General features: G+C 42.3%; 3 protein-coding genes across 4 annotated transcripts in view; 1 reads left to right on the top strand and 2 right to left on the bottom strand.

The window, feature by feature from the left end:
- kcnd3 (potassium voltage-gated channel, Shal-related subfamily, member 3) overlaps positions 1-3,676 on the top strand; it is a 106,492-nt gene extending 102,816 nt beyond the window's left edge. For both annotated transcript variants that reach the window (XM_079679459.1, XM_079679458.1), the window contains one exon: positions 352-3,676. In XM_079679459.1, the coding sequence (XP_079535585.1) occupies positions 352-508 (157 nt within the window). In that variant the 3' untranslated portion in view covers positions 509-3,676. The remainder of the gene's footprint in view (positions 1-351) is intronic.
- On the bottom strand, positions 1,705-7,539 carry LOC307038158 (D(2) dopamine receptor-like). The gene is made up of 2 exons (XM_079679470.1): positions 6,166-7,539; positions 1,705-3,968 (listed from the first exon to the last, which is right to left on the bottom strand). The coding sequence occupies exons 1-2, from the start codon at positions 7,198-7,200 to the stop codon at positions 3,813-3,815; spliced, it is 1,191 nt and encodes a 396-aa protein (XP_079535596.1). The 5' UTR covers positions 7,201-7,539; the 3' UTR covers positions 1,705-3,812.
- A 133-nt stretch (positions 7,540-7,672) lies between these two features.
- ddx20 (DEAD (Asp-Glu-Ala-Asp) box polypeptide 20) lies at positions 7,673-21,908 on the bottom strand. Its single transcript, XM_079679457.1, has 11 exons — positions 21,667-21,908; positions 12,130-12,224; positions 11,488-11,656; positions 11,286-11,400; positions 11,025-11,167; positions 10,551-10,689; positions 10,366-10,424; positions 10,111-10,193; positions 9,867-9,972; positions 9,158-9,259; positions 7,673-9,049 (listed from the first exon to the last, which is right to left on the bottom strand). Exons 1-11 carry the CDS (start codon positions 21,860-21,862, stop codon positions 7,893-7,895), a joined length of 2,364 nt encoding a protein of 787 aa, XP_079535583.1. The 5' UTR covers positions 21,863-21,908; the 3' UTR covers positions 7,673-7,892.
- Positions 21,909-22,941: the final 1,033 nt, after the last annotated feature.

The following is a 22,941-nucleotide window of genomic DNA, read 5'->3' as shown; positions in this document are numbered from 1 at the left end:
TGCAAGGATAATTGTTGCTAAGGCTCTCCGTTGTTTCTAAGCTTATTTAAAGAACACAACTGATCAGTTTCATTAGCAGCTAAGAGCTATGAAGAGCAGAGTGAGGTGTTGATTCTGAATTGGTTTAACACTACAATCACCAATTTCACATTAACACCTGGGTTTATTTAAAGCTCCATAAAACATGAGGACCCATTCACTGCAGTGGCAAATTAAGAGTTGTGCTTTCAGTTAAAAAGGGGTAACAGAAGGGTTTCTAGTGTCCTTTTTTCCTACTTATCTCGGACATGAACCAATAGGTTTCAACATCGAGAAACTATCCCAAGCATTTCTTTTTTCATCCTCCTGTAGCCGCTCCAGTCTGAACATGCGAGTAGACGAGCCAGCCTCCCTGAACTGCCAGAGCAACCAGATCACCACAGCCATAATCAGCATTCCCACACCGCCAGTGACGACTCCTGATGGCGATCTGACCCACCAGAACGTTGTGAAGGTGTCCACACTGTGAAGACTAGAGTGCAGGAGCCTCACATAGAAAGACATTAAAAAGACTCATTGAGACAGACTGAGGGACAGAGGAGGACTGGGAGCGATGGAGGAAAGGCATTCAGAGTCCAAGTTTGGCCGTGGTGGAGCCTGCCCTCTGCTGGTCATGTACTGTAACGACATGGACTGCCTGAACACACAGAGGACGGCTTTTAGATACAGTGTATTCATGTCATTGGTTGGCACGCATGTGTGTGTGCGTGTATGTGTGGGTGCGAGAGGTTTAAATGTGTATGGAGACGTTTTGGATGAGGAGACGTGTGAGAGCGTGTCTCCCAAGTATCGGAGGTGGGCAAGGCATGTCACTGTGCACACAGCACCTTTTTATGATTTCTGCTTCAGTTTGACTCATGGTCTATTTTTAGCAGGAGATATATATATATATGTAAGAAAAAATTATACTTTATCAAAGCCTTTTTCCACAGATTTAACCTTGCCCTATTTTCTTTATTCATTTTGGTCCACTCACCTGTTAGATAGATAAGGTAAATATTCCTTTTCAGGTACGAAATTATTCCACCTGAGTAAAAATCCTTTAAAAGAAGAAATATGGTAGGTGGTGGTCTGTGAGGCGTTACCAATGAGTTTCATATTTGTGAATGAGTGTATGTGACTTTTTGCTAGATAGAGGAATTGTGATGTTTTGGATAGAAGGCACATGTGCGTGTGTGTGTGTGTGTGTGTGTGTGTGTGTGTGTGTGTGTGTGTGTGTGTGTGTGTGTGTGTGTGTGTGTGTGTGTGTGTGTGTGTGTGTGTGTGTGTGTGTGTGTGTGTGTGTGTGTGTGTGTGTGTGTGTGTGTGTGTGTGTGTGTGTGTGTGTGTGTGTGTGTGTGTGAGACTGTGTTTGTCTCAGTTGATTGAACTTGTGTTTCAATTCTCCTGGAAATTATGGCTCAGTATATGGTATATTTGATTAGCTGCCATTCTGAAGGGTCCATTGTACACATTTATTTCCGAAATTCTCAGCTACAAGGCTTTTACACAAAATGTGCCTGTTGCTGGAGTAAAAAGAGATGTATTTGTTTTATAGTTTTGTGAATTCCCCCCTCCTTCCCCATTATTTACGTTCTCCATTTTGGCTGCTACAGCCCTACAGACCTCAACTAACTAAATTCTCTAACAAAGAAACCAAAAACAAAAGTACATTTTGAATTAAAATCACTTCTAATAAAAGCACAAGTCTGTTTGCTGAGAATTTCTGATAGGAATGTGTCCTCTGCCCAGGTTCTTTGTGAATATTGTTAATAGAATATTTTGTAATATTTGAACATTGTTTGGCAGAACCAGTGAAGCTGTCTTCTTGTTCTCTTTCTCCCTCAGTCTGTCTTTCTCTTTTCCTCACTCTCCTCTCTCACTCTTTCTCGTTGTTGTCCTGTTGTATCCTTACCTCCTGTGTGAACAACAGTATGCTTTCAATAGTCTTTATAGCTGTCAACGTTCTTTCTTCCCTAAACTCAGCGGGCATTTTTAAAAGTTGTTGAGTATGTGTACTCTATGTGGTTAGGAAACTTGGTGTTTGTACTTTTTGTCCTCCTTGGTGTTTCAAAGGATTTTATTTACTTTCTCTTCTGGATAACTGAAAACAGGAAAGCCTGCTGTAACAGAGACACAGAGGACACAGGATGAGCCATCCACAGATCTCTGCCACCAAAAACATTTGCTATTCTGTCTGTTCTCTCGACTCACAGCCCAAACATTTAACTTTAGAATTACCCGTCATCAAATCCTATCAAAGTTGATCTTTGTAAATATGGACGGTGACGTTTTTTTCTGTTGACCTGCTATCTGGTACCTTCCTGTTGGCTTTTTTTTAATCTTGAATGCCATTCAGAAGCTACACAGACATTCAGGTCTGGTTTTAGGTGGATGATATCACTAGTGTGGTTTCTCCAAGGCCGGGTGGAGCAGCTTCAGTCACAGCAGACTAAGCCCCCACTGCTACGCATAGATGAAATAAAATGTTAACCAAGAGCACACAGACAGGGCTAGAAATGCATAAGAGTGTATTTTTCAGAACAGCCAAGAGCATATTTCAAAAAGCAATACAGGAATTGGTCCAATATTATGTCTGCCCACATGTAGCTGTTGTCAAACATTTGTTTGTTTTTTCTGTTTAAGTAGACAAAAAACTGTCAAACTAGCAGCAAAATGTATAATGATCTTTTGAAAAGTGTATTTAATCATCTTAATATGGAGCCATCTCAAAAGCTTAACCAATGTAATACATGCATTTGTGCTAAGACTTACACAAAAGACATTTAGTTATATAAATATTAGACCATATGGGTGAAATTATATAGCATAATTGGTAGCCTATCAGTGCATAATTACACAAGACCCTGAGGTCCCTTAGACTCCTGTTGTGCTTTAGTTCCCTCTGATCCAAATGTTAGTACCCCCCCCCCCCCCCCAAAAAAAGAAGCCAAACATATTCAACCTCTGATATTCCTATGAGAGAACTAGTACTATTGCTGGTCATTGTATTACTGAAACAGTGACACCAGCTGCCTAGATCCATTTATAGAGTATAGTCAATCTGTCCACAAATTTACCTTGGAAAAAAAAGAAGACAAGCACAGACACACAGAGCTTTTTCACTGTAATTGTAAAAGAGGGGTTCAAGACATTGACTTCATAGTCACAGCATCAAGTCTGACATTTAGAAAATATCAAAAACTACACCAAGGGTATGACATAGGGGATAGCAGAAATGAGGTTCCCTGTATTGTTTGTTGCTAGGACAGTGATAAAATGTGTTATTTACTGCTTCCAGGTACAAAACAGGCTATTTTGTGTCGGCTGCTCTTTCAAATGACACCGTTTGAATTATCATGTTAGCATATTTCCGCTCTAAGTGTCAAGTGATTGCATTTTGATTTACAAACAACAAAAACAGAGGTCTTTGATTGTGTTTGTCTCTCTTTCGCTGTTACTGTATGTACTCTTTTTTTTCTGGGCTCAGTCAGTTTTCCTCTTTGCTTTGCCCTCCTATGCCACATGTCGTTGTTGAGACTACTGCTGTGCGTATCTTGTCAGGTGTTGGATATTATTTATGACCTTGTCTTGTGTCTCGACTGTGAAACGCCTGATAAAACATCTATATCTGCCACAAATACAAAATGTGTGGGCTCTCTTCTTCACCCGCCTCCAAATCAGTGTGTGTGTAAAAAAGGTAGTAGCAGGTTGTGCATATTTAGCTGTCTTTGTGTTTTTATGTCCCAAAAGTGCAATACATGTGACCACAATGTTCATAAAGGATTACATCTTCAGGCCCTCTGTTTTTGGGGACACCTTGGGATGGAGGAGAGGAGCTTGCTGAGTTCAGAGCGAAACTGTCTGGTGACTAAAGTGTAGATTAGGGGATCCACTGCAGCCTGCACACAGGTCAGCACCATCGCTGATGTCTCCAGCTCCATCATCAACTGCGGAAAAACAGGAGAGCTTAAGATAATAACAAATAGAATACCATTCTAAATGAGTAAATGTCCTCACATTTAGTAGCATCTTCAACTTGGACTCAAGGATGAAATGATTAGAATTTGGTGTTCCAAAATGACATTATTTCGATAAGGTAAAGGTCAACTTCACACTTTACAATTTGTACTTCTTTGAGACAACATCCATATGTGAAGCACTATCTACTGTCAATGCTACAAATGTGTGTTGGATATGCATGGATAACCAGAAGTGTCTAGTATAACTTATTTTTTTAAACAGTATGGTATAAAATGTAGGTTGAAAGTTCAAAATGTCATAGAATATTGAGCCTTAAAACAAATGTAAAATACACAGTATCACAACAGGTCAGAGTATAATATGTTATGAGACATTTAATTTCAAATGTTTACATTTTCAAATTATAGTGTGCCATAAAAGGTTCATTAAAAAAGTCATAGTATAGTTTGCCATATGAAAAGTCTTATTCCCTATACCCACTGAGCTATCAGAGGATGTGGGTCAGGCTGAGTCTCAAACAAACAGTCAGACTTTTGAATATTAATTAACGGGTTTCATTGTAAATCTCTTTCAATTTGACCATGTTTCAATATAAAGTGTGAAATATGTGATATGCACATTAATAAAGTTTCCTAGCTTCAGTTGAATGTTCTTCATCTGTCTGGTATCTGACTGACATCATGGAGACAGGGGGTTCAAACCCCACTTGAGGTACATAAGCAAAGGGGGGGTGTGTGTGTGTAACGTGATGTTGCATTTGCTCACTTCCATTAGCACATGCGAATTTCCAAAATTACAACATTGTCCACTAAGGAGGGAACAGAAGACACGTAAGTCCATTTCAACCCAATAGATCTGGATGAAAATGTTTCAAACGTGTTCTTTTATGCATTTTGTTGTAACTATAAATATATGTTGAAGTCTCCCTGTTGTGTGTCTACTGTGTCATCAATGAAAATATCATAGTATGTCAGCTAAGTTTAATTTAAGTTGAAACATGTATTTTACTATTATTATTTATATTATAAAATAATAGGAAAAAAGCCATAGAATAGCATGTCAAAAGTATTGTACAAAGGGCATGGTAGGCTATAGTATGTAAAATAAGTCATAGTAAAATATTTTAAAAATGTCATGAAAAAAGTCATAATATTCTTTAAAATAAAAAGTCATAGTATTGTATGTCGAAAAAGGATGAACAAAATGTTGTGGAATAGAATATTGAAACAATAGTCATAGTATAGTATTTTCAATTTTTTTTTAACACTAGGACCGCCAGAGGTCGCTGTATACCTAAAACCGGCAACGGGTAAAATGTACCCGCTATAGATTTTCAAGGTACAATGTTCTTTTATTTATCATACCGAACAGTGAGTTTTGAACGCACAGGGATGACATTTATACCAATAGAATCTGTGGACTCTCAGCTTTTCATATAATATAGGTTGTGCAGATAGCATGAAGTTTAAAATATCGCTAAGAGTGCTGACTTTTGTAATTTAAAAATGTAATATATTTACTGACTTAAAAGAAAGTACCATTATATATTTAGTGAATATTGTGAAAAAGTCATGTCTTTTCAAAAATTATGAAAAATGTCATAGTATAGTCTATCGAAGATATCATGAAAATAGTCATAGTATAGAATGTCCAAAAGTCAAAGTCTACTTTTCTTTATATGTGAAAAAGTAATGGTATAGTACATTGAAAATCATTGTATAGGGTCACTATAGTATGATATAAAAATGGTCAAATAATGTTTTAAGAGTTTGAGGACAATGTAATGATGTCTAATAAATTCATAGTACAGTATTTGGAAATTATTATAATACAATTATATTATAGTATTTCGAAAAAAATAGAGAAAAGTATTTAAAACATTTGAACAAAAAGTCTCTAAAATATCTTGAAACAATTCATCATATAGTATGTGGAAGATATCGGGGAAAAGTCATTAAGTATGTCAAAAAATTATGAAAAGAAAAGTCCCAGTAAAGTATGTCAAACATATCATGAATCATGAAAGTCGAAGTATGTCTAATGTATACAACAACAAAAAAAGGTCGACACAGAGCCCCCACACATAATTGCTTGCGTCACACTGAACATTAATTGTGTTTTAGAATGGAGAAATGCAGTAATGAGAAAATCTACTACACTCACTTTGTCCGCATCCTGCCACGAGACGACGTTCATAAGCAAAATAACCAGCATGGGCATCCAGCAAAGTGTGAACGCAATGATTATGTACCCAAAACGCTGAGCCAGTTTCCCCTCCATCTTTTTCTTTCTACGCTCCCTGGCCCCGGGTGTCAGGAGACACACTGCCCCCACGATCTCCGGAAGTCTCCCTGGGGCGCCTTCTGTGGACGAGCCTTCACCGGGAGCCCTTGCTTCGGCCACCAGGAGCACCGTGCGGTGGGGGGGCAGAGGGCTGAAGAAGCCCGGCGGAGCTGTCCGTGGTACCGGGGCCGGGACATCCAGCAACACGTGTTTTGACACTGTTGGCCTCAGCTGGATTCCCTGACTGAACACTTTCTTTCGGTGCTGCCTTACAACTTTAAATATCCGGATGTAGTGGATAACAATCACAGTAAGAGACAACCCCCATACCGGAACCAGCACGTAGGGGCCAAATGGATCCGCATTTTGAAGCCACTCGTCCCCATTATCCCCGTGGTTCTGACGGCACAGCATGCAAAAAAGCGCATCTTTGGAAAGGATCAGAGAGATTATAGCCAGCAGGAGGCCGCATGCCCAGATGGACAGGATCCACAGCCGGACCCTGGCTTTCCTTCTCTCGGTTTGGAAAGGAAATGCGATGGCTTGGTAGCGCTCAACGCTGATGCTGACCAGCGTGAGAAGCTGGACGCAGCTGCACAGGGCATAGGTGAACTGCTGCAGGGTGCACACCGACACAGACACCTGGCTGCTCTTTCCGTACTGCAGACCAAAGAGCAGCAGAGGGGTGTCCACTGAGCATTTCAGGAGGTCACTGACCGCCAAGCTGACCAGCAGCGCATTATTAAAAGTCTGTAGGCTCTTGGTCCTGTAAACTACCCAACAAACCCACAGGTTTCCGGGTGTTCCCAAAACGAAAGTTAAAGTTAAGACTATGCAGTTAAAAATAAAAAACATTGTATGCACGTCAGTTTCATTGTGCGCGGTTGTTTCGTTCCAGAAAGTGTGTATATCCATATTTTCATCTCCCTTTGGCACTCCCTCTTATGGAGTCTATAAACATCTCTTTGGTTCATCTTAACCACATTTTGGTTGAAGTCCACATCAGTGACCTGCAGCTCAGAGCGAGTAAAACAGCTATCCACCTTGCTCTACAATGAAGATTCATAAACGCTACAGATGGCCAAATGGAGTTAGGCAACTTTAAGGGTGTTTGCCATTTTATTTTGCCCAGCACTGATTGGTTGAATGGTCAGTTGATTAGTCTGTAATCAGGAGCAAGTGGAGTGGCCCAACCTTGCCATGCTCTGCTGAAGAGCCTGGCAAGTAGATTGCAGTTTTTAGCCTCTCCTTGACCTTCCTCTTTAAACCCCATGTTTGATTAGGGCAGGTGATGCAGATGCTCTTTGTAGTCTAAAGTCAGAAGAAAATAAATCATACTATATCGTAATAAGCACAGCATGTAAACATGAAGAAGAGGATATTGAAATACATGATCCATACTGGTAGTTTATTGGAAAAGTATTTGGAGCATACAGTTAAGGGTATGGATTTACTAAAAAATAAAATAAAAGAGTCAACAATTTTAATTGCAACTTGATGGAACAGAAGAGCAAACATTTAAATAATTATTCTACAGGGGACATTCAGACACATTTTTACATTTGAAAATGGTACGATTAAATGTCCTGATAAGCAGAATAGAAATGTCAATCTTTTAGGAGTTCCTCCATGTAGACAGCATTCATACGATAGGCTGCCATCCAGTTGTGGGCTACACTGTAGTAGCTTTGGTAACCTTGCTCTTGGACAGGAGACATGGAGGCGTAGTAATCATTCCAGGCTCTGTAGCTGGCTCTCCAGTAAGATTCAGCACTCCAATCCCCCTCCTCTTCCTCCTCTTCATTATCCTCATCAACATGTTCCTCTTCATCCCTTTCCCTCTTTTGCTCTCTGCGCATCTTCTCTGAAACCCTTTTGCTCTGTTTCGCATTCTTTTCTCTAACCTTTCTCGATTCATTTCTTCCATTTTGCGTTGGAGCCGTCTGCCTGAGATGCCCGCTCGATCTAACAGTGGGTACAGATTCAGAGTTCTTGGGCTGACACCAAGCACTTGCATTTGATTCCGGCTGGGGATATGGGTTGGGTGTAGAAATGTATGATGATGATGAGGATGTAGTGGACCCTGCCTTTTCTTTAGACACAATGGGTGTTGGTCTAGCTTCAGGCTGAGGCTCAGAGATTGGTCTGTGTTCCCCTCCTCTCGTCTGATCTGGCTCATCATCATCTTCCTCAGATTGCGAGCTTGAAGAACTGGGAACTGCCTTTGGAGGTGGAAGATCAGATTTCCACCTTTTTTGTTTGAAACTTTGAGCTCCATCATCATTTAGGATGGTAGACTCTCTATGTCCATCACCATCCTCTCCACCTCTGAAATCCTTGATGACCTCCACTGATCTACCCAACCCTGTGGTGATGAAGCTGTGGAAGTCCAGATCAGCTTCCTCCAGGGTCATAAACCTTGACCTACATTTCTTGAATGAGCTGAGGGGAGGGATCTTCGGCAGAGCATCCTGTTGCTCCTTTCGAGTGGGTGCCACCTGAGGAGGGGGTTGTGGGAGAGAGACCTCTGGAGGAGGTGCTCTTCTTGTATTCCCTTCACTGTGGGGTCCCGGTCTGGGTGCTGGATGGGTCTTCTCTGGCTTCCTTTGAATGCTTGAGTGCTCCATAGCTTCATCAGTGACTTGCTTGGTACGCTTCTTCTTCTCTGTCCTGGTGGAGAGCACGGGTAGAAGGCCTGGAGTAGAAGCTTCAGTGCAGACATCCCAGTCACATGACTCGTCCATCAAACTAGGCTCTATAGTGGCTAAAAGTGAAGGAGATAGACTTTAATTAGGTTCCACTCAATCACATTGATTTAAAGGTTCTGTTTTAAAAAGGAGAAAGTGGAACTATTCACAGACATGTGACTTACATGGTAACATAGACAAGGTCAGGGCACACTTTTGAGCGATGGCCATCATCTTGTTCTCCTCTTCACCATGGCAACAGTAGGTCACAGCCAGTCCTTGAGTGCCTACAAACAAAACCATGATGAGAACCTATTCAAATCCTACGAAGGGATAAAGGAAGGTGAGTGATTTCTGTGCCCAAGAACGGCAGGTGTAAAAAAAAGAAAACTGTATTGCCTTCTGTTTCCAAGACAGCACACAGGTTAAGCCACAATTATGATAAATGCAGATGAGGAACCTGGACCTAGCTAGGTGGGTCAGTGTTTATAACTACAGAGACTCAAGCCTCCAAAATGTTCAGCTGCTATGTTGCTCTGAGTTAGCGATGTCGGTGGATAATCAATTATCAGTTCATTACCATTAATCATTTAACTGATTAAACATATTTCAAAATGAGAAGGTGGCAGATAAGAGACGTGTAGTGTTACTGTCAGGAAACGGTAGATTTGCTCTAGTAATGGAGATTGGATTGTTGGTGTTTTGTGACCTATTAGACAAAAACAAAACTTTGACCTTAGATTTTGAGTCAAGTCAGTGGGCGAAAGCGTAAATCTGGAAACTTTTTTGCTGAACTGCTTTCATCAAAATGTGAACTATTTTAGTCTCACAAAATCACTTGCTGTGTATTGTAAACACCCATTACTGCTTCAAATAACACTATTAGAGACTAACCGAAGCGCCCAGCACGTCCAATTCGATGCATATACGTCTCCCAGTCCTGCGGCACGTCCAGATTAATCACCAGGTTAACCTTCTCTGCATCTATACCTCTGGAAGTCTGACAGGAAGGACAGAGAAAACATACAGGATTAAAGAACAGGAGCTTATTGTAAAACTCAAGACTTGTATAACTTCAGAGATACATGAAGGAAAAAACACAGAAAAAAAAGCAGCAGACGGGACAGGTGTGTCTCACCAGGTCAGTGGAGATGAGCACCCTGCACTGGTACTGCTTCAGTTTGGACATGGCCTCCAGTCTCTGGTCCTGAGTCAGACCACCTGTAAACGCCATCACACAAAGACATATCAAGTTACATTTTCAGAATTTGTTTTGTCCTCGCTTTTGCAAAAGGTAAAACTAGCCCTTTTTTTATAATAAATGCTTAAAGATGCTTTGTAATCAACTTTTCTACATATTAATCAATCAATGCCGCTCAAAGTGTGCTCTCACCTGAGATACAAACAGCAGGTAAGCCTTTGGAGGACAGGATGTCTGCCAGGTGCTGAGCCCTGTGGGAGCATTCCACATCATTTCTCAGAAAACACATTTTCAGATCTTATTTTTGAAAATAATATTTGGGTAAAAGAAATATATTCAAAAAAAACTATGATAAGTGATACTTAGCATTAAAATACCTTGTGTGTAGATTGGAAAACACCAGCGCCTGGTTGAATGGGATTTTACTGAAAAGCTCCAGCAAATGCTGCACCTTTTCCTGGAAAACCATGTGAGGTAAAGGATGGGACTGCACCAGCTTGTAGTACTGCTTCAGGCCTGGCAGGGGGCGCACAAGGACAACATGCAAAGGAGAATATAAAGTCAAGCATAATTGCCTAAAAAGCATAACACATATGGCCTGACTTTGCTACAAGCACATTTTCTGTCCGGAAATAACCCCTTAGCACACGTCACATTACAAACAATCCTGTAACTGGTGTTAGGAGGAGCCAGGACAACAGGTAATTGCTGTCACTTTACAGATAAATGTGCTAACTAAAATCAGCTGCAGGGTCAAGTAATTTGAGATGCTTTAACCCTTTAAATTAAATAACGTTTTTCTAAGCTTTGTTTGGTAATAATGACCGCAGCACAGCTGACGCATGTCTTACCTTTAAGGCCCAGATCACTGGGATTGAGTCTGACAAAAGTAGGCTCTCTCATGTAGCGGGTCAGGTGCTGAGCGAGGGATTCTGGGTAGGTGGCAGAGAGTGCAAGCATCTGTTTGTTCACAGGCAGAGAGGAAAAGATCCAGCTGAAGAGACAAACAGAGGGGGCGGGTGAATTCCAGCGTGTGGGTTTTATAAATGAACATGCGATTTATGTAATTTATTTTATTTGTTATAAAAAGGTTCCTGTCAGATGTTACTTACTTTATCTGTTCCTGAAAGCTGCCTTCCTCCAGCAGCTTGTCTGCCTCATCCAGAACAAATAGTCTGATGCTGGCGGTGGACAACATTTCCAACTCGATGAGCTGTTTGATTCGACCTGGGTATATAACCAAAAGCAAAGTTTTAAAAAATAACAGCTTCACAGCTACATGTTACGCCCTCTATTTATCCATTGTCCTCTTACCGGGCGAGCCCACAGCTATATGGCACTTCTTCAGATTGGTTTTGTCCTGACTCACAGGCCTGCCCCCGATAAATACATGGCACTCGAGACCCTCCACGGCACAGCCTATAGCCATCACCACTGAGTGAATCTGCACCGCTATCTCACGTGTAGGAGCCAGGACAAGAACCTGCAGGAGGAAGGAAAGGTTGTTTGTGGAGAAAGTTAAATGTCAACTAGCACTTACATCTGATTGCATGCAGATTAACCGACAAGTGTTGGGTAGTTCCCAATCAGTAGACCGTGCAGCTAATAAGATTTCACTAGAATGCAGCCAGTTCACCAACAAGACCAGATGTACCTCGGCTTTATAAATAATTGCCCTTTTTCATTTTACACTGAGCAACTTAAACTCATCAGATTAAGACCCTCACAACTAAAAGGGATTAGTAATCATGACCATCTGTTGTTGGTAAAATTGAGCAGTGTTCATTTTCAAATTCAAAGTTGTGCCCCCTCTCCTAATATGTATTACCATTCATTAAAAGATGTTCGAAAATGATAAATAATTAAAAAGTGCATGCATTCCTGATTTTAAAAGAATGGGAAGGATACATTTCTCCATATTCTATTGATCTTATGATCTCGAATGAATTCGCTCACCTGAGTCGCAGGATTCTCCAGGACAAGGGAGTCCAGGGCGATGGTGCAGAACACGCATGTCTTCCCTGTGCCAGACTTGGCCTGTACAATCAAATCTGAAACAACAGATCAGTCTGTAAAATCAAAATGTCATTCACACTTAAATGTACTTGATTGCAGGCAATATTGATGCTTCACTGTCTATAGTGCCCAATCCACTTCATCATTCCTGTGCTCCCCATCCACAGTTAAACAGTACGACCAATCAGAGGTGTTTTCTCTAAGTGCACTGTGATTAACCGCTCTCTGCTTCAAAGCTGCAGGCGAAAGCACTTTCTCACATCCGAGCCCTCGCTCCTAAGCCAAGGGGTTTTACTTAGGAACTATCAATAAATTACCATTTAAATTACGCAAAACCAACGTAAGCATCCATCCATTACATCCATACTAACTTGCTAGTATTAGTGAAAATTATGCTTAAATTAAATTATAAATGTGTCTTATATGGCACGTCCCCATTGGATAACAGATGTGTCATGTCATGAATTGATTTCACATAAACATTTTAATAGAATATAAAATAATTAGAGTAATTTTCAGTAGCTTCCTTGTCATGTGACCTAGTGACTCCAGATCAATATAGCAGCAGTGTTTCCCCTACCATTATTTGTATTGGAGGGGCACTGCGCCCCACCAAGGAGCCCCGCGCCCCTCTGAAATTCAAGGTGTTTTAAAAAAAATATATATATATATTTATATCAGGGATGCAAACACACGTATGGTGAAAAAAGAGAGAACTATTCGAAGCAGAAAAAAACAGCGTAATATACTACCTGACAAAGGCCTGCGCTATAATGCTTCAATTTACTGGCTATTCTTTATAATATACTCAGATCAATAGGAGAAACAGATGTTAAGTTATAAATCAAGGGGTTTTATTATTATTTACAGCAGGGGTGGGGAACCTTTTTCCTTTCAATTTTTACAACATCCTCCGAGGACCGTACAAATTATTGAACTGCTTAAAAAAACTAAAATCGCAGCCCATTAATTTGGCCTTTCTCTCATGCTGTGCAAAGAAAAAGCTACCTCTTAATCCGGATATCTTACCATGACTCGCGCATGCACACACGCACGCACGTGCATGGTTGGGGCAGAAAGATATGGACACAAGATGTGTGCAAATGTGGCCACATTAGACCAGGTCCTGATCTGAAACCACTAGACCTAGACTCATCAAATCTGGACTGGATTATCCCAGAGAGTCTAAAGATTCTTTATAACACCGTTTCAGATTTGTGAAACCTTTATTCTATTTGTGAAAATACAAACAAGGGAGATTTTGCAGCTTTTTTTTAATCTAGACCACATTAGACCAGGTCCTGATCTAAAACCACGATACCTTCAACCTCCAGACAGGGAAGATAGACAAACTAACATCTCTGTTAACCACCTTTGCTTTTTCACTGTCTCCATCCCCACCAACGCATAACGCTGGCCACGTCCTTGATCTCATGTTCTCAAGGAACTGCACTACTTCTAACCTCTCTGTAAACCCGCTCCACACATCCGATCACTTCTTCATTTCATTCTCTCTACTCCTTTCCAAACATAACAAACTAATCTCTTCTCATCCTGCACCTGTCCGCCGTAACCTCTGTTCCCTCTCCCCCTCTACCTTTGCCTCATCGGTGCTCTCAGCCCTCCCTTCCTCTGACTCGTTCCAACTCCTGCCTCCAAACTCTGCTGCAGAAACTCTCCTCTCTACTCTCTCATCCTCTCTGGACTTTCTCTGTCCTCTCACATCGCGGCCGGCTCGTCAGTCCCCTCCTGCTCCCTGGCTAAATGACGCACTGTGTGCTAATGGAACCATCCTTCGGGCAGCAGAGTGAAAATGGTGGAAATCCAAGCACCATGACGACCTCCTAACCTATCAGGCTCTCCTCTCCTCTTTCTCTGCTTTGATCTCTCAGGCAAAAAGCACTTTATTTCAATCCCCTCAAACCTCCTTCAGACTATCGCTCCTGATATTCTACCGTTTCTCACCCATTTCATCAACACTTCTCTAACTTCTGGTCACTTTCCAAACAGTCTCAAGGAGGCAAGAGTAAACCCTCTCCTAAAGAAACCCACTCTCAACCCGTCTGGTATTATAAACTTAAGGCCTGTCTCTCTCCTCCCATTCCTGTCTAAAACACTTGAACGCGCTGTCTTTAAACAACTCTCCTGTTATCTCCATCAGAACAACCTTCTGGATGCGCACCAGTCTGGTTTCAAGGCAGGTCACTCAACAGAAACTGCCCTCCTTGCTGTCGCTGAGGAACTGCACACGGCTAAAGCAGCCTCCCTCTCCTCGGCAGTGCATGACATTAAGGATTTTGGGAGATGGCCCTGTTGGCCATCTAAGCTAATTTACAGATGGCCCTGAGCCCAATAGAGATTGCCCTGAAGATTGCGCACGGGCGAAATGACGCACAAAGGGTTTGGGGGGCCTCCTCCTAGAATATTTAGATTTTTGCAGGTCTTAGATGCTGTCTGGTGCATTCTCTAGACTGAATTATAAGATGAACCACCACAATATTACAATTTCAATTGTATTCTTCATTTCACTGGTTTGTGTTTGCTCGCTTGCATGCCCTGCATAGCTATAATAAATACATAGAGAAACTAAACGAGTTGTTGGTCAGAACACTTTCTATCTGATGAAGGCAAATGCCTTCCCAGATGTAAAAAAGTAGAACACATTACATTCAGTTATAACTGCCAAAACAAACATTATTTACGCTATTATGGCCCCTGTTAAAAATGTTTGTAATGTTATCTACTGTAAGTTGGTCGAAGGAATGCCTCCTCATCCAGAAGCTGACCGAGCAGACCCGAGCAGCCGAGTGCTAGGCCTGTCGCGATAATCGATAAATTGACTTATCGTACGATAAATAAAAATGGACTCGATAACCTTTCTGAGCTCGATAAATTGCCGTTTACATGCGTGTTTGTTTACATAAGGATGTGACCAGCATTTTAGCTAGGAGCGCTGTGGCTGCCAGACGAGCTGTGGCTGCCGTCCATGCGCGCTGTGAGGGGCGGGGCTGACACACAGCCAGGTCAGGACACTGTGTGCACGTACAGCAGCGTAGCAGGCAAATTAATAATATAGCGACAAGCGGGAGACAACGTGTGACTTACTTGCGGGGAATTTAAAATTAAATGGAATTGGTTACAAAACCTACACATCTCGATTCTCCGGTGTGGCAGTATTTTGGATTCAAGCCAAATCAACGAGGCCAACCTACGGACTTGAGTGAGCCGGGCGGTGTGTCGCATTTGTTTAAAAAAGGTAGCGACAAAAGCAGGCAATACCACGCATTTTAAACTACACCTAAAACACAACCACTCCATTCCGTTTTCCCAGCTGGTAGCAAACACGGCAGCTGGAGATGGAGAGCCCCCACCTTCCCGACAGTTTACAATCAAAGATGCATTTGCCCGGCAATGCAAACATGTTGGTGTTCCTTGCTCGAAAACTTCGAAAAACAGATTTGGATATGGCCTGTTGAGCCATCTGGGCCTTTGTATGGACAGTGGACTGTACACATGACTGTTGTTTTAAGGAGATTTTTTTTGCTTGTTAGACAATGTGTGCTCATATTGATTTATTTATATATATATTTATCTATCCATCTATATAGAGATGGATAGATAGATGGATTGAGAGCTCTGTTTTCCAGCCTGAGTCTATTTAATTTATTGTTTTGGTTGTGTGTGATTTAATTAATTTATTATAATTTAATTAATTTGTTTTATTTATTATATATCATTTATATATTTTAATATTATTTCACATTTCATTTGCAATGTTGAATGTTCAATAAAAAGTTCTGTTTGAAAGGATGTACTAGAATTATTGGAGATAAGAGGAGAGTTGTCTTTAAACAACTCTCCTCTTATCTCCATCAGAACAACCTTCTGGATCCGCACCAGTCTGGTTTCAAGGCAGGTCACTCAACAGAAACTGCTCTCCTTGCTGTCTCTGACAAACTGCACACTGCTAAAGCAGCCTCCCTCTCCTCTGTCATCATCCTTCTGGACCTGTCTGCTGCATTCGACACGGTGAACCATCGGATCCTCCTTCGCACTGTCCAAGAACTTGGAGTTTCAGGCACTGCACTTTCCCTCCTCACCTCATACCTCAACGACCGCACCTACAGGGTTACTTGGAGAGGGTCCGAGTCCGACCCTTGTCAATTAACTACAGGGGTCCCTCAGGGCTCGGTTCTTGGTCCCCTCCTCTTCTCCCTGTACACAAACTCGCTCGGGTCTGTCATTAGCCCGCATGGTTTTTCATACCACTGCTACGCTGACGACACCCAACTAATTCTGTCCTTTCCCCGCTCAGAGACCCAGGTCGTCGCACGCATCTCTGCTTGCCTAGCAGACATCTCTCGGTGGATGTCTGCTCATCACCTCAAGCTCAACCTTGACAAGACTGAACTGCTCTTCCTTCCGGGAAAAGATTGTCCCACTCTTGACCTAACAATCAACATCGGCACCTCTGTTGTTTCCCCGACTCAGACTGCAAGGAATCTGGGTGTGGTCCTAGATAACAAACTGTCCTTCACTGCAAACATCGCTGCTACAACCCGCTGCTGCAGATACACGCTTTACAACATCAGGAGGATACGTCCCCAGCTGACCCAGACATCAGCGCAGATTCTGGTCCAGGCTCTCGTCATCTCACGCCTAGACTACTGCAACTCCCTCCTGGCTGGTCTACCTGCATGTGCCATCCGACCTCTGCAGCTCATCCAGAATGCAGCGGCTCGTCTGGTCTTCAACCTTCCCAAATTCTCCCACACCACACCGCTCCTCCGCTCCCTTCACTGGCTTCCAGTAACTGCTAGAATCCACTTCAAGACACTGGTACTTGCGTACCATGCTGCGAATGGATCTGGCCCTTCCTACATCCAGGACATGGTTAAACCGTACACCCCAGCACGTGCACTCCGCTCTGCATCAGCCAAACAGCTCGCTGCACCCGCACTGCGAGGGGGACCCAAGTTCCCGTCAGCAAAAACACGTGGGTTTGCTATCCTGGCTCCAAAATGGTGGAATGAGCTCCCCATTGAAATCAGGACAGCAGATAGCTTACACATCTTCCGACGCAAACTGAAAACTCATCTCTTTAGACTCCACTTCGAGCGATAAAATTACTAACAAAGCACTTATATACTAATAAAGGGCTGGCTTTCTAAATGCCAGTTGAGTAGCACTTGAAATGTTTGGCTCTATGAAACCTGATGTACTTATATGATTCTGTTTTCTTAAAGGTTGTATCTTCCTGGTCGAATGCACTTATTGTAAGTCGCTTTGGATAAAAGCGTCAGCTAAATGCAATGTAATGTAATGTAATGTAATGTAATATTATGATATATTATCAGTATGTCAGTGGTCTAAAATGGTCTTACAATGGTGCCGACAATATTATCGTTTATCGCAATAATTTCCAGGAACATTTATCGTCCAACAAAATTATTTATCGTGACAGGCCTACCGAGTGCATCCGCGAAGCACACACAATGGAGACATCAAAGTTCCCGTTAGCAAGCAAATCTAAATCTCTTCGCTCAAAATGTCCGGTCAAAATAATTTCCCTTTGGCGCAATACCGCTTCAGTTGCGCCACTTATGTGACAGACAAGAAGAGTATGTGACAGACAAGAGTAGTCAATTCTAATGTGTAACACTTAATGTGGAGAAAGAGATGTGCTGTATGGGTTGATTGTGCGTTGATCTGTTGCTAATGCCTCGGGGTTCCGGTGGGCATGTAAACAAATGCATAATGCTGCGCTATACTTTGTGGCCTCACCCGGTTGCATAGCGACACTTATTGTTTAGGTGAGGGTGTCTTTTAATAAGCAGGTAGTCATATCATTAGCTAAAACTAGCTGGATCTGATCGATATGGACATAAATGCGAGTGAAGTCTAATCTGACGGGAGAGAGAGAGATCAGCTGCTGCTGACGAGTCGACACGCAGCTCTGCATGATCACATGCAGCGGTGAGCGAAACAAAAACACACACTTCAGGTTAGAATATCACACTTAGCTATTTTAATTACCTCTCAAACTACCTAAACGAGTTATAGATATGTTTAGTTTTACTGTTGGTTCACTCATTACTGTATCCGCGAGCTGCATGATACTGGTATAATAGATTGCCCGATCAGGCAACCAGCAGGTGAGGCTTCATGGCCCGAGCTAAATACTAGATGGCCCCGGGCCATCAGGCAGCCCTTAATGTCGAGCCCTGCCTCGGTCATCATCCTTCTGGACCTGTCTTGTGCATTCGACACGGTGAATCATCAGATCCTCCTTAGCACTCTCCACGAACTTGGAGTTTCAGGCACTGCACTTTCCCTCCTCACCTCATACCTCAAAGACCGCACCTACAAGGTGACTTGGAGAGGGTCCGAGTCCGACCCTTGTCAATTAACTACAGGGGTCCCTCAGGGCTCTGTTCTTGGTCCCCTCCTCTTCTCCTTGTACACAAACTCGCTCGGATCTGTCATTAGCCCGCATGGTTTTTCATACCACTGCTACACTGACGACACCCAACTAATTCTGTCCTTTCCCCGCTCAGAGACCCAGGTCGTCGCACGCATCTCTGCTTGTCTAGCAGACATCTCTCAGTGGACGTCTGCTCACCACCTCAAGCTCAACCTTGACAAGACTGAACTGCTTTTCCTTCTGGGAAAAGATTGTCCCACTCTTGACCTAACAATCAACATCGGTACCTCTGTTGTTTCCCTGACTCAGACTGCAAGGAATCTGGGTGTGACCCTAGCAACTTGTCCATCACTGCAAACATTGCTGCAACAACCCGCTGCTGCAAATACACGCTTTACAACATCAGGAGGATACGTCCCCAGCTGACCCAGAAAACAGCGCAGGTTCTGGTCCAGGCTCTCGTCATCTCACGCCTAGACTACTGCAACTCCCTCCTGGCTGGTCTACCTGCATGTGCCATCCGACCTCTGCAGCTCATCCAGAATGCAGCGGCTCATCTGGTCTTCAACCTTCCAAAGTTTTCCCACATCACGCCGCTCCTCCGCTCCCTTCATGCTTCCAGTGACTGCTAGAATCCACTTCAAGACACTGGTACTTGCGTACCATGCTGCGAATGGATCTGGCCCTTCCTACATCCAGGACATGGTTAAACCGTACACCCCAGCACGTGCACTCCGCTCCGCATCAGCCAAACAGCTCGCTGCACCCGCACTGCAAGGGGGACCCAAGTTCCCAATCAGCAAAAACACATGGGGTTTTCTATCCTGGCTCCAAAATGGTGGAATGAGCTCCCCATTGAAATCAGGACAGCAGATAGCTTGCACATCTTCCGGCGCAGACTGAAAACTCATCTCTTTTGACTCCACTTCGAGCGATAGAATTACTAAAAAAAGCACTTATATACTAATAAAGGACTGGCTTATCTAAAGCTAGTTGAGTAGCACTTGAAATGTTTTGGCTCTATGAAACCTGATGTATATGATTCTGTTTTCTTCAAGGTTGTATCTTCCGGGTCGAATGTACTTATTGTAAGTCGCTTTGGATAAAAGTGTCAGCTAAATGTAATGTAATGTAATGTCTCCTTTTTATTGCGAGATGCAGGGTATACAGGAGGTTGTCCACTGTGCAAGTGTTTGTCATTGACACAGTTTGCTGTCCAATTGTTCCCTCTCCTGCCCAATGTGGACAGCATCCCTTTTGCTTTTCCCTTACATCTGTTTCAGACAGTTTATACTTTTTTCTCTGAGCAGTTGGAGTAGGGTGGCTGAAGTACTTTGACTTTTTTTTCTGCGTTTTACTTCGCTTCTTCCACGTCTCCTCTTGTGACAGAGGAAGTGTCTCTGGTCCCTCAGATTGTCTTTTGTCTTCAGCGTATGTTTTTAAAGGATGCACCTGTTTTTTCATTATTGCAACGCCCTTGAGTCTTCCAACCACAAACTCTTGCTGTAGCTGGAGAAAGTCTCCTGCTCTTCTGTGCAATTTTGATGAAAGGATCACTTTTTGTTGTTGTGCGGAACCAGTTCTCTACAACAGCATTACTGTCACAGGTTTTGCCAAGATCTTTAAGCATCAGACCTGTCCAAAGAGGCACAGTACCAGCATAATGGAGAATTATTTCCACAAGTGTCTCACAATAATGAGGATTTGGCTGGCATGCTCCGTTTAAGTCATCCTCCTTCCCTGCTTCCTCCTGTGCCTCCTCTTTGATAGGAGCAAAGAAAGGGGATGATTTTGTGAGAGATCTGTGCATGTCTTCAAAATCAGAAGGTGTGTGGTCTTCATCTTCATTTTTGAAATTGATATTTTCTGACTTCTGTGTACTTATGGCCTCCTGCAGTGCTGAGAGATGTTTCTTGCACCCATTAGTTTCAGTCTTTGATGAAAAAACATGTACCATACACCTTGAAATTGACAATACCTGGCCAAATACAGTAGCATTTTGAAGGAGGGCAAAACAGTACAAAAAAAATAGTTTAGTCTCCTTTCTGCACTGAACCATGGACAACTTCATACTGATCAACTTCAGCATGTGAGCAGCACAGAGGTCTATTACTGTCCGCTGCACTGACCGCTGCCTTTGGATTTAAGATAAGGTATAAGGTTTTATATAATAAAGGTTTCACAAATCTGAAACTGTGTTATAAAGAATGTTTAGACCCTCTGGGATAATCCAGTCCAGATTTAATGAGTCTAGGTCTAGTGGTTTTAGATCAGGACCTGGTCTAATGTGGTCTAGATTTTAAAAAAGCTGCAAAATCTCCCTTTTTGTATTTTCACAAATAGAATAAAGGTTTCACAAATCTGAAACGGTGTTATAAAGAATCTTTAGACTTTCTGGGATAATCCAGTCCAGATTTAATGAGTCTAGGTCTAGTGGTTGTAGATCAGGACCTGGTTTAATGTGGTCTAGATTTTTAAAAAGCATCAAAATCTCCCTTTTTGTATTTTCAGAAATAGAATAAAGGTTTCACAAATCTGAAACTGTGTTATAAAGAATATTTAGACTTTCTGGGATAATCCAGTCCAGATTTGATGAGTGTAGGTCTAGTGGTTTCAGATCAGGACCTGGTCTAATGTGGTCTACATGTAAAAAAAAAGCACTGAAATCTCCCTTTTTTGTATTTTCACAAATAGAATAAAGGTTTCACAAATCGGAAACTGTGTTATAAAGAATCTTTAGACTCTCTGGGATAATCCAGTCCAAATAAATCGGTTATGCAGCGATTTAAGAGGTTAAAACAAGGAGGATTGTTCGCTCAGCGCTGTAAATTAAATGTCCCTTAACTTTCCCCTTAGCTGCCGAATCAGATGCTCTGAATCGGAAGCCAACTTCAGCGTCGTTTAATAAATAACAATAATCCACAGCTCCTCTCTCTCGCTCCATCTTTAGATGGCAGATCCAGTCAGCTGAAGTGCTTCTCTATCCAAACAGACGTAAATAAACTATGAAACAGTAAACATGTGGGGCGGCCCACGCAGTTAAATGAACCCACCGAGTCCGCAGCGGCCCAGCGGGATCGCCTTCAGCTGGATAGGGGAGGGTTTCTGGAAGCCTGCGGAGGACAGTCCCTCCAACACGGGCTGAGAGAGCAGCAGGGAGCTGAAGTCTATTCCCTCCGATAAAAGCACATCATCGGTCCGCTTTCGTGTTTCTATGTCGTGGGCTGCTCTCCTCACGGAGGCCGCCATGTTGACTGTAGTTGTTTACCGCCAGTGATCAAACTCAGCAGCTTTAATGCGCTCGAGCTCGGCTTCAGTCTTCATCGCCCTCTGGTGAATGGGAGGAGAATTAACATCCACATTTCTGACCTATGAATAAAACCCACAATAAAACCACATAGAGAGAATAAAAGACTTCCTTTGGCTGAACCAAAAAAAGGATAAACCTGGTTTTAAAAATGTACCTTGTCTAACTGTTAAATACAGGATGAAGGACAAGCTGTGGTCCATCTGTTCACATTAAGTCAATAAAGACAAAAAGCCCAGCCGCGGTGTTATGGGTGGGCCTACTGGGCCAATAGTCCATTACTAGATTATATTAGATTTCTTTTTTTAGATTAGATTCAACTACTAGGACGACGACAACTATAAATCCTAACCAAGCATAGTAGTAATCGGTCGGAGGGGAATAATGCCGGTGGCCTACACATGTTGAAAATATTTTTGCTAAATTTTTCTTGAAACTTTACTGCCAAGAAAGCCCCTTTAGATCTAATTGAGTTGCGTTGAATATAGAAGCTGAGCCTGAATTGATGGTTATATATCTACCCTGCTATAGTGTCCTTGAGCAAGCAATCCATCTTAAACAGTCCTGGTGTAACACTCTTTTCTAAAGCTTACTCTGACATCATGACCTCTTTAGAAAGGGGCTTAATTCATTGGTAGATTTAAAATAAATAGTTGAAATATTTAGTTATTTTGTCTGAGAAATGTTAATCACCCCAAAATAAGTGCATGTGCAAATCCTGCTGTCACTAAAATGTGCGAATTAACCTAATGCTCTTTCTATACATTTCACAAGCAGGCATGCATTTAACTCTGATCCTAAAACAGACATTGTGCCACTGAATCCCTGTTTCATTACTCAGGAGCAGCTGTAAACCCAGCAATCATGGAAAGTGCAGTCTTATAGGAAATCAGATTGAATTATTGTCATCTCAATCTGGATCTGCGGATTTGTTTTTTCAAGAATTAGATGGTGTAAAGCCTACCACCTCTCATTGGGCTTATTAAAAGGGTCACATCTTCCTCTTCTCTTGAGCTGCACC

Source organism: Notothenia rossii (assembly GCF_949606895.1).
Source record: "Notothenia rossii genome assembly, chromosome: 4".
Classification (NCBI taxonomy): Eukaryota; Metazoa; Chordata; class Actinopteri; order Perciformes; family Nototheniidae; genus Notothenia; species Notothenia rossii.
This window is presented reverse-complemented; position numbering and strand designations above follow the sequence as displayed.

Coding starts and splice junctions, on each gene's coding strand:
- LOC307038158 (XM_079679470.1), bottom strand. CDS start 7,200: ATGGATATACACACTTTCTGGAACGAAACAACCGCGCACAATGAAACT. Junction 3,969..6,165: donor CGTGGCAGGATGCGGACAAA/GTGAGTGTAGTA, acceptor GTTTTTCCGCAG/TTGATGATGGAGCTGGAGAC.
- ddx20 (XM_079679457.1), bottom strand. CDS start 21,862: ATGGCGGCCTCCGTGAGGAGAGCAGCCCACGACATAGAAACACGAAAG. Junction 10,425..10,550: donor TTTTCCAATCTACACACAAG/GTATTTTAATGC, acceptor ATGCTCCCACAG/GGCTCAGCACCTGGCAGACA. Junction 9,973..10,110: donor TGCTCATCTCCACTGACCTG/GTGAGACACACC, acceptor CCTTCCTGTCAG/ACTTCCAGAGGTATAGATGC.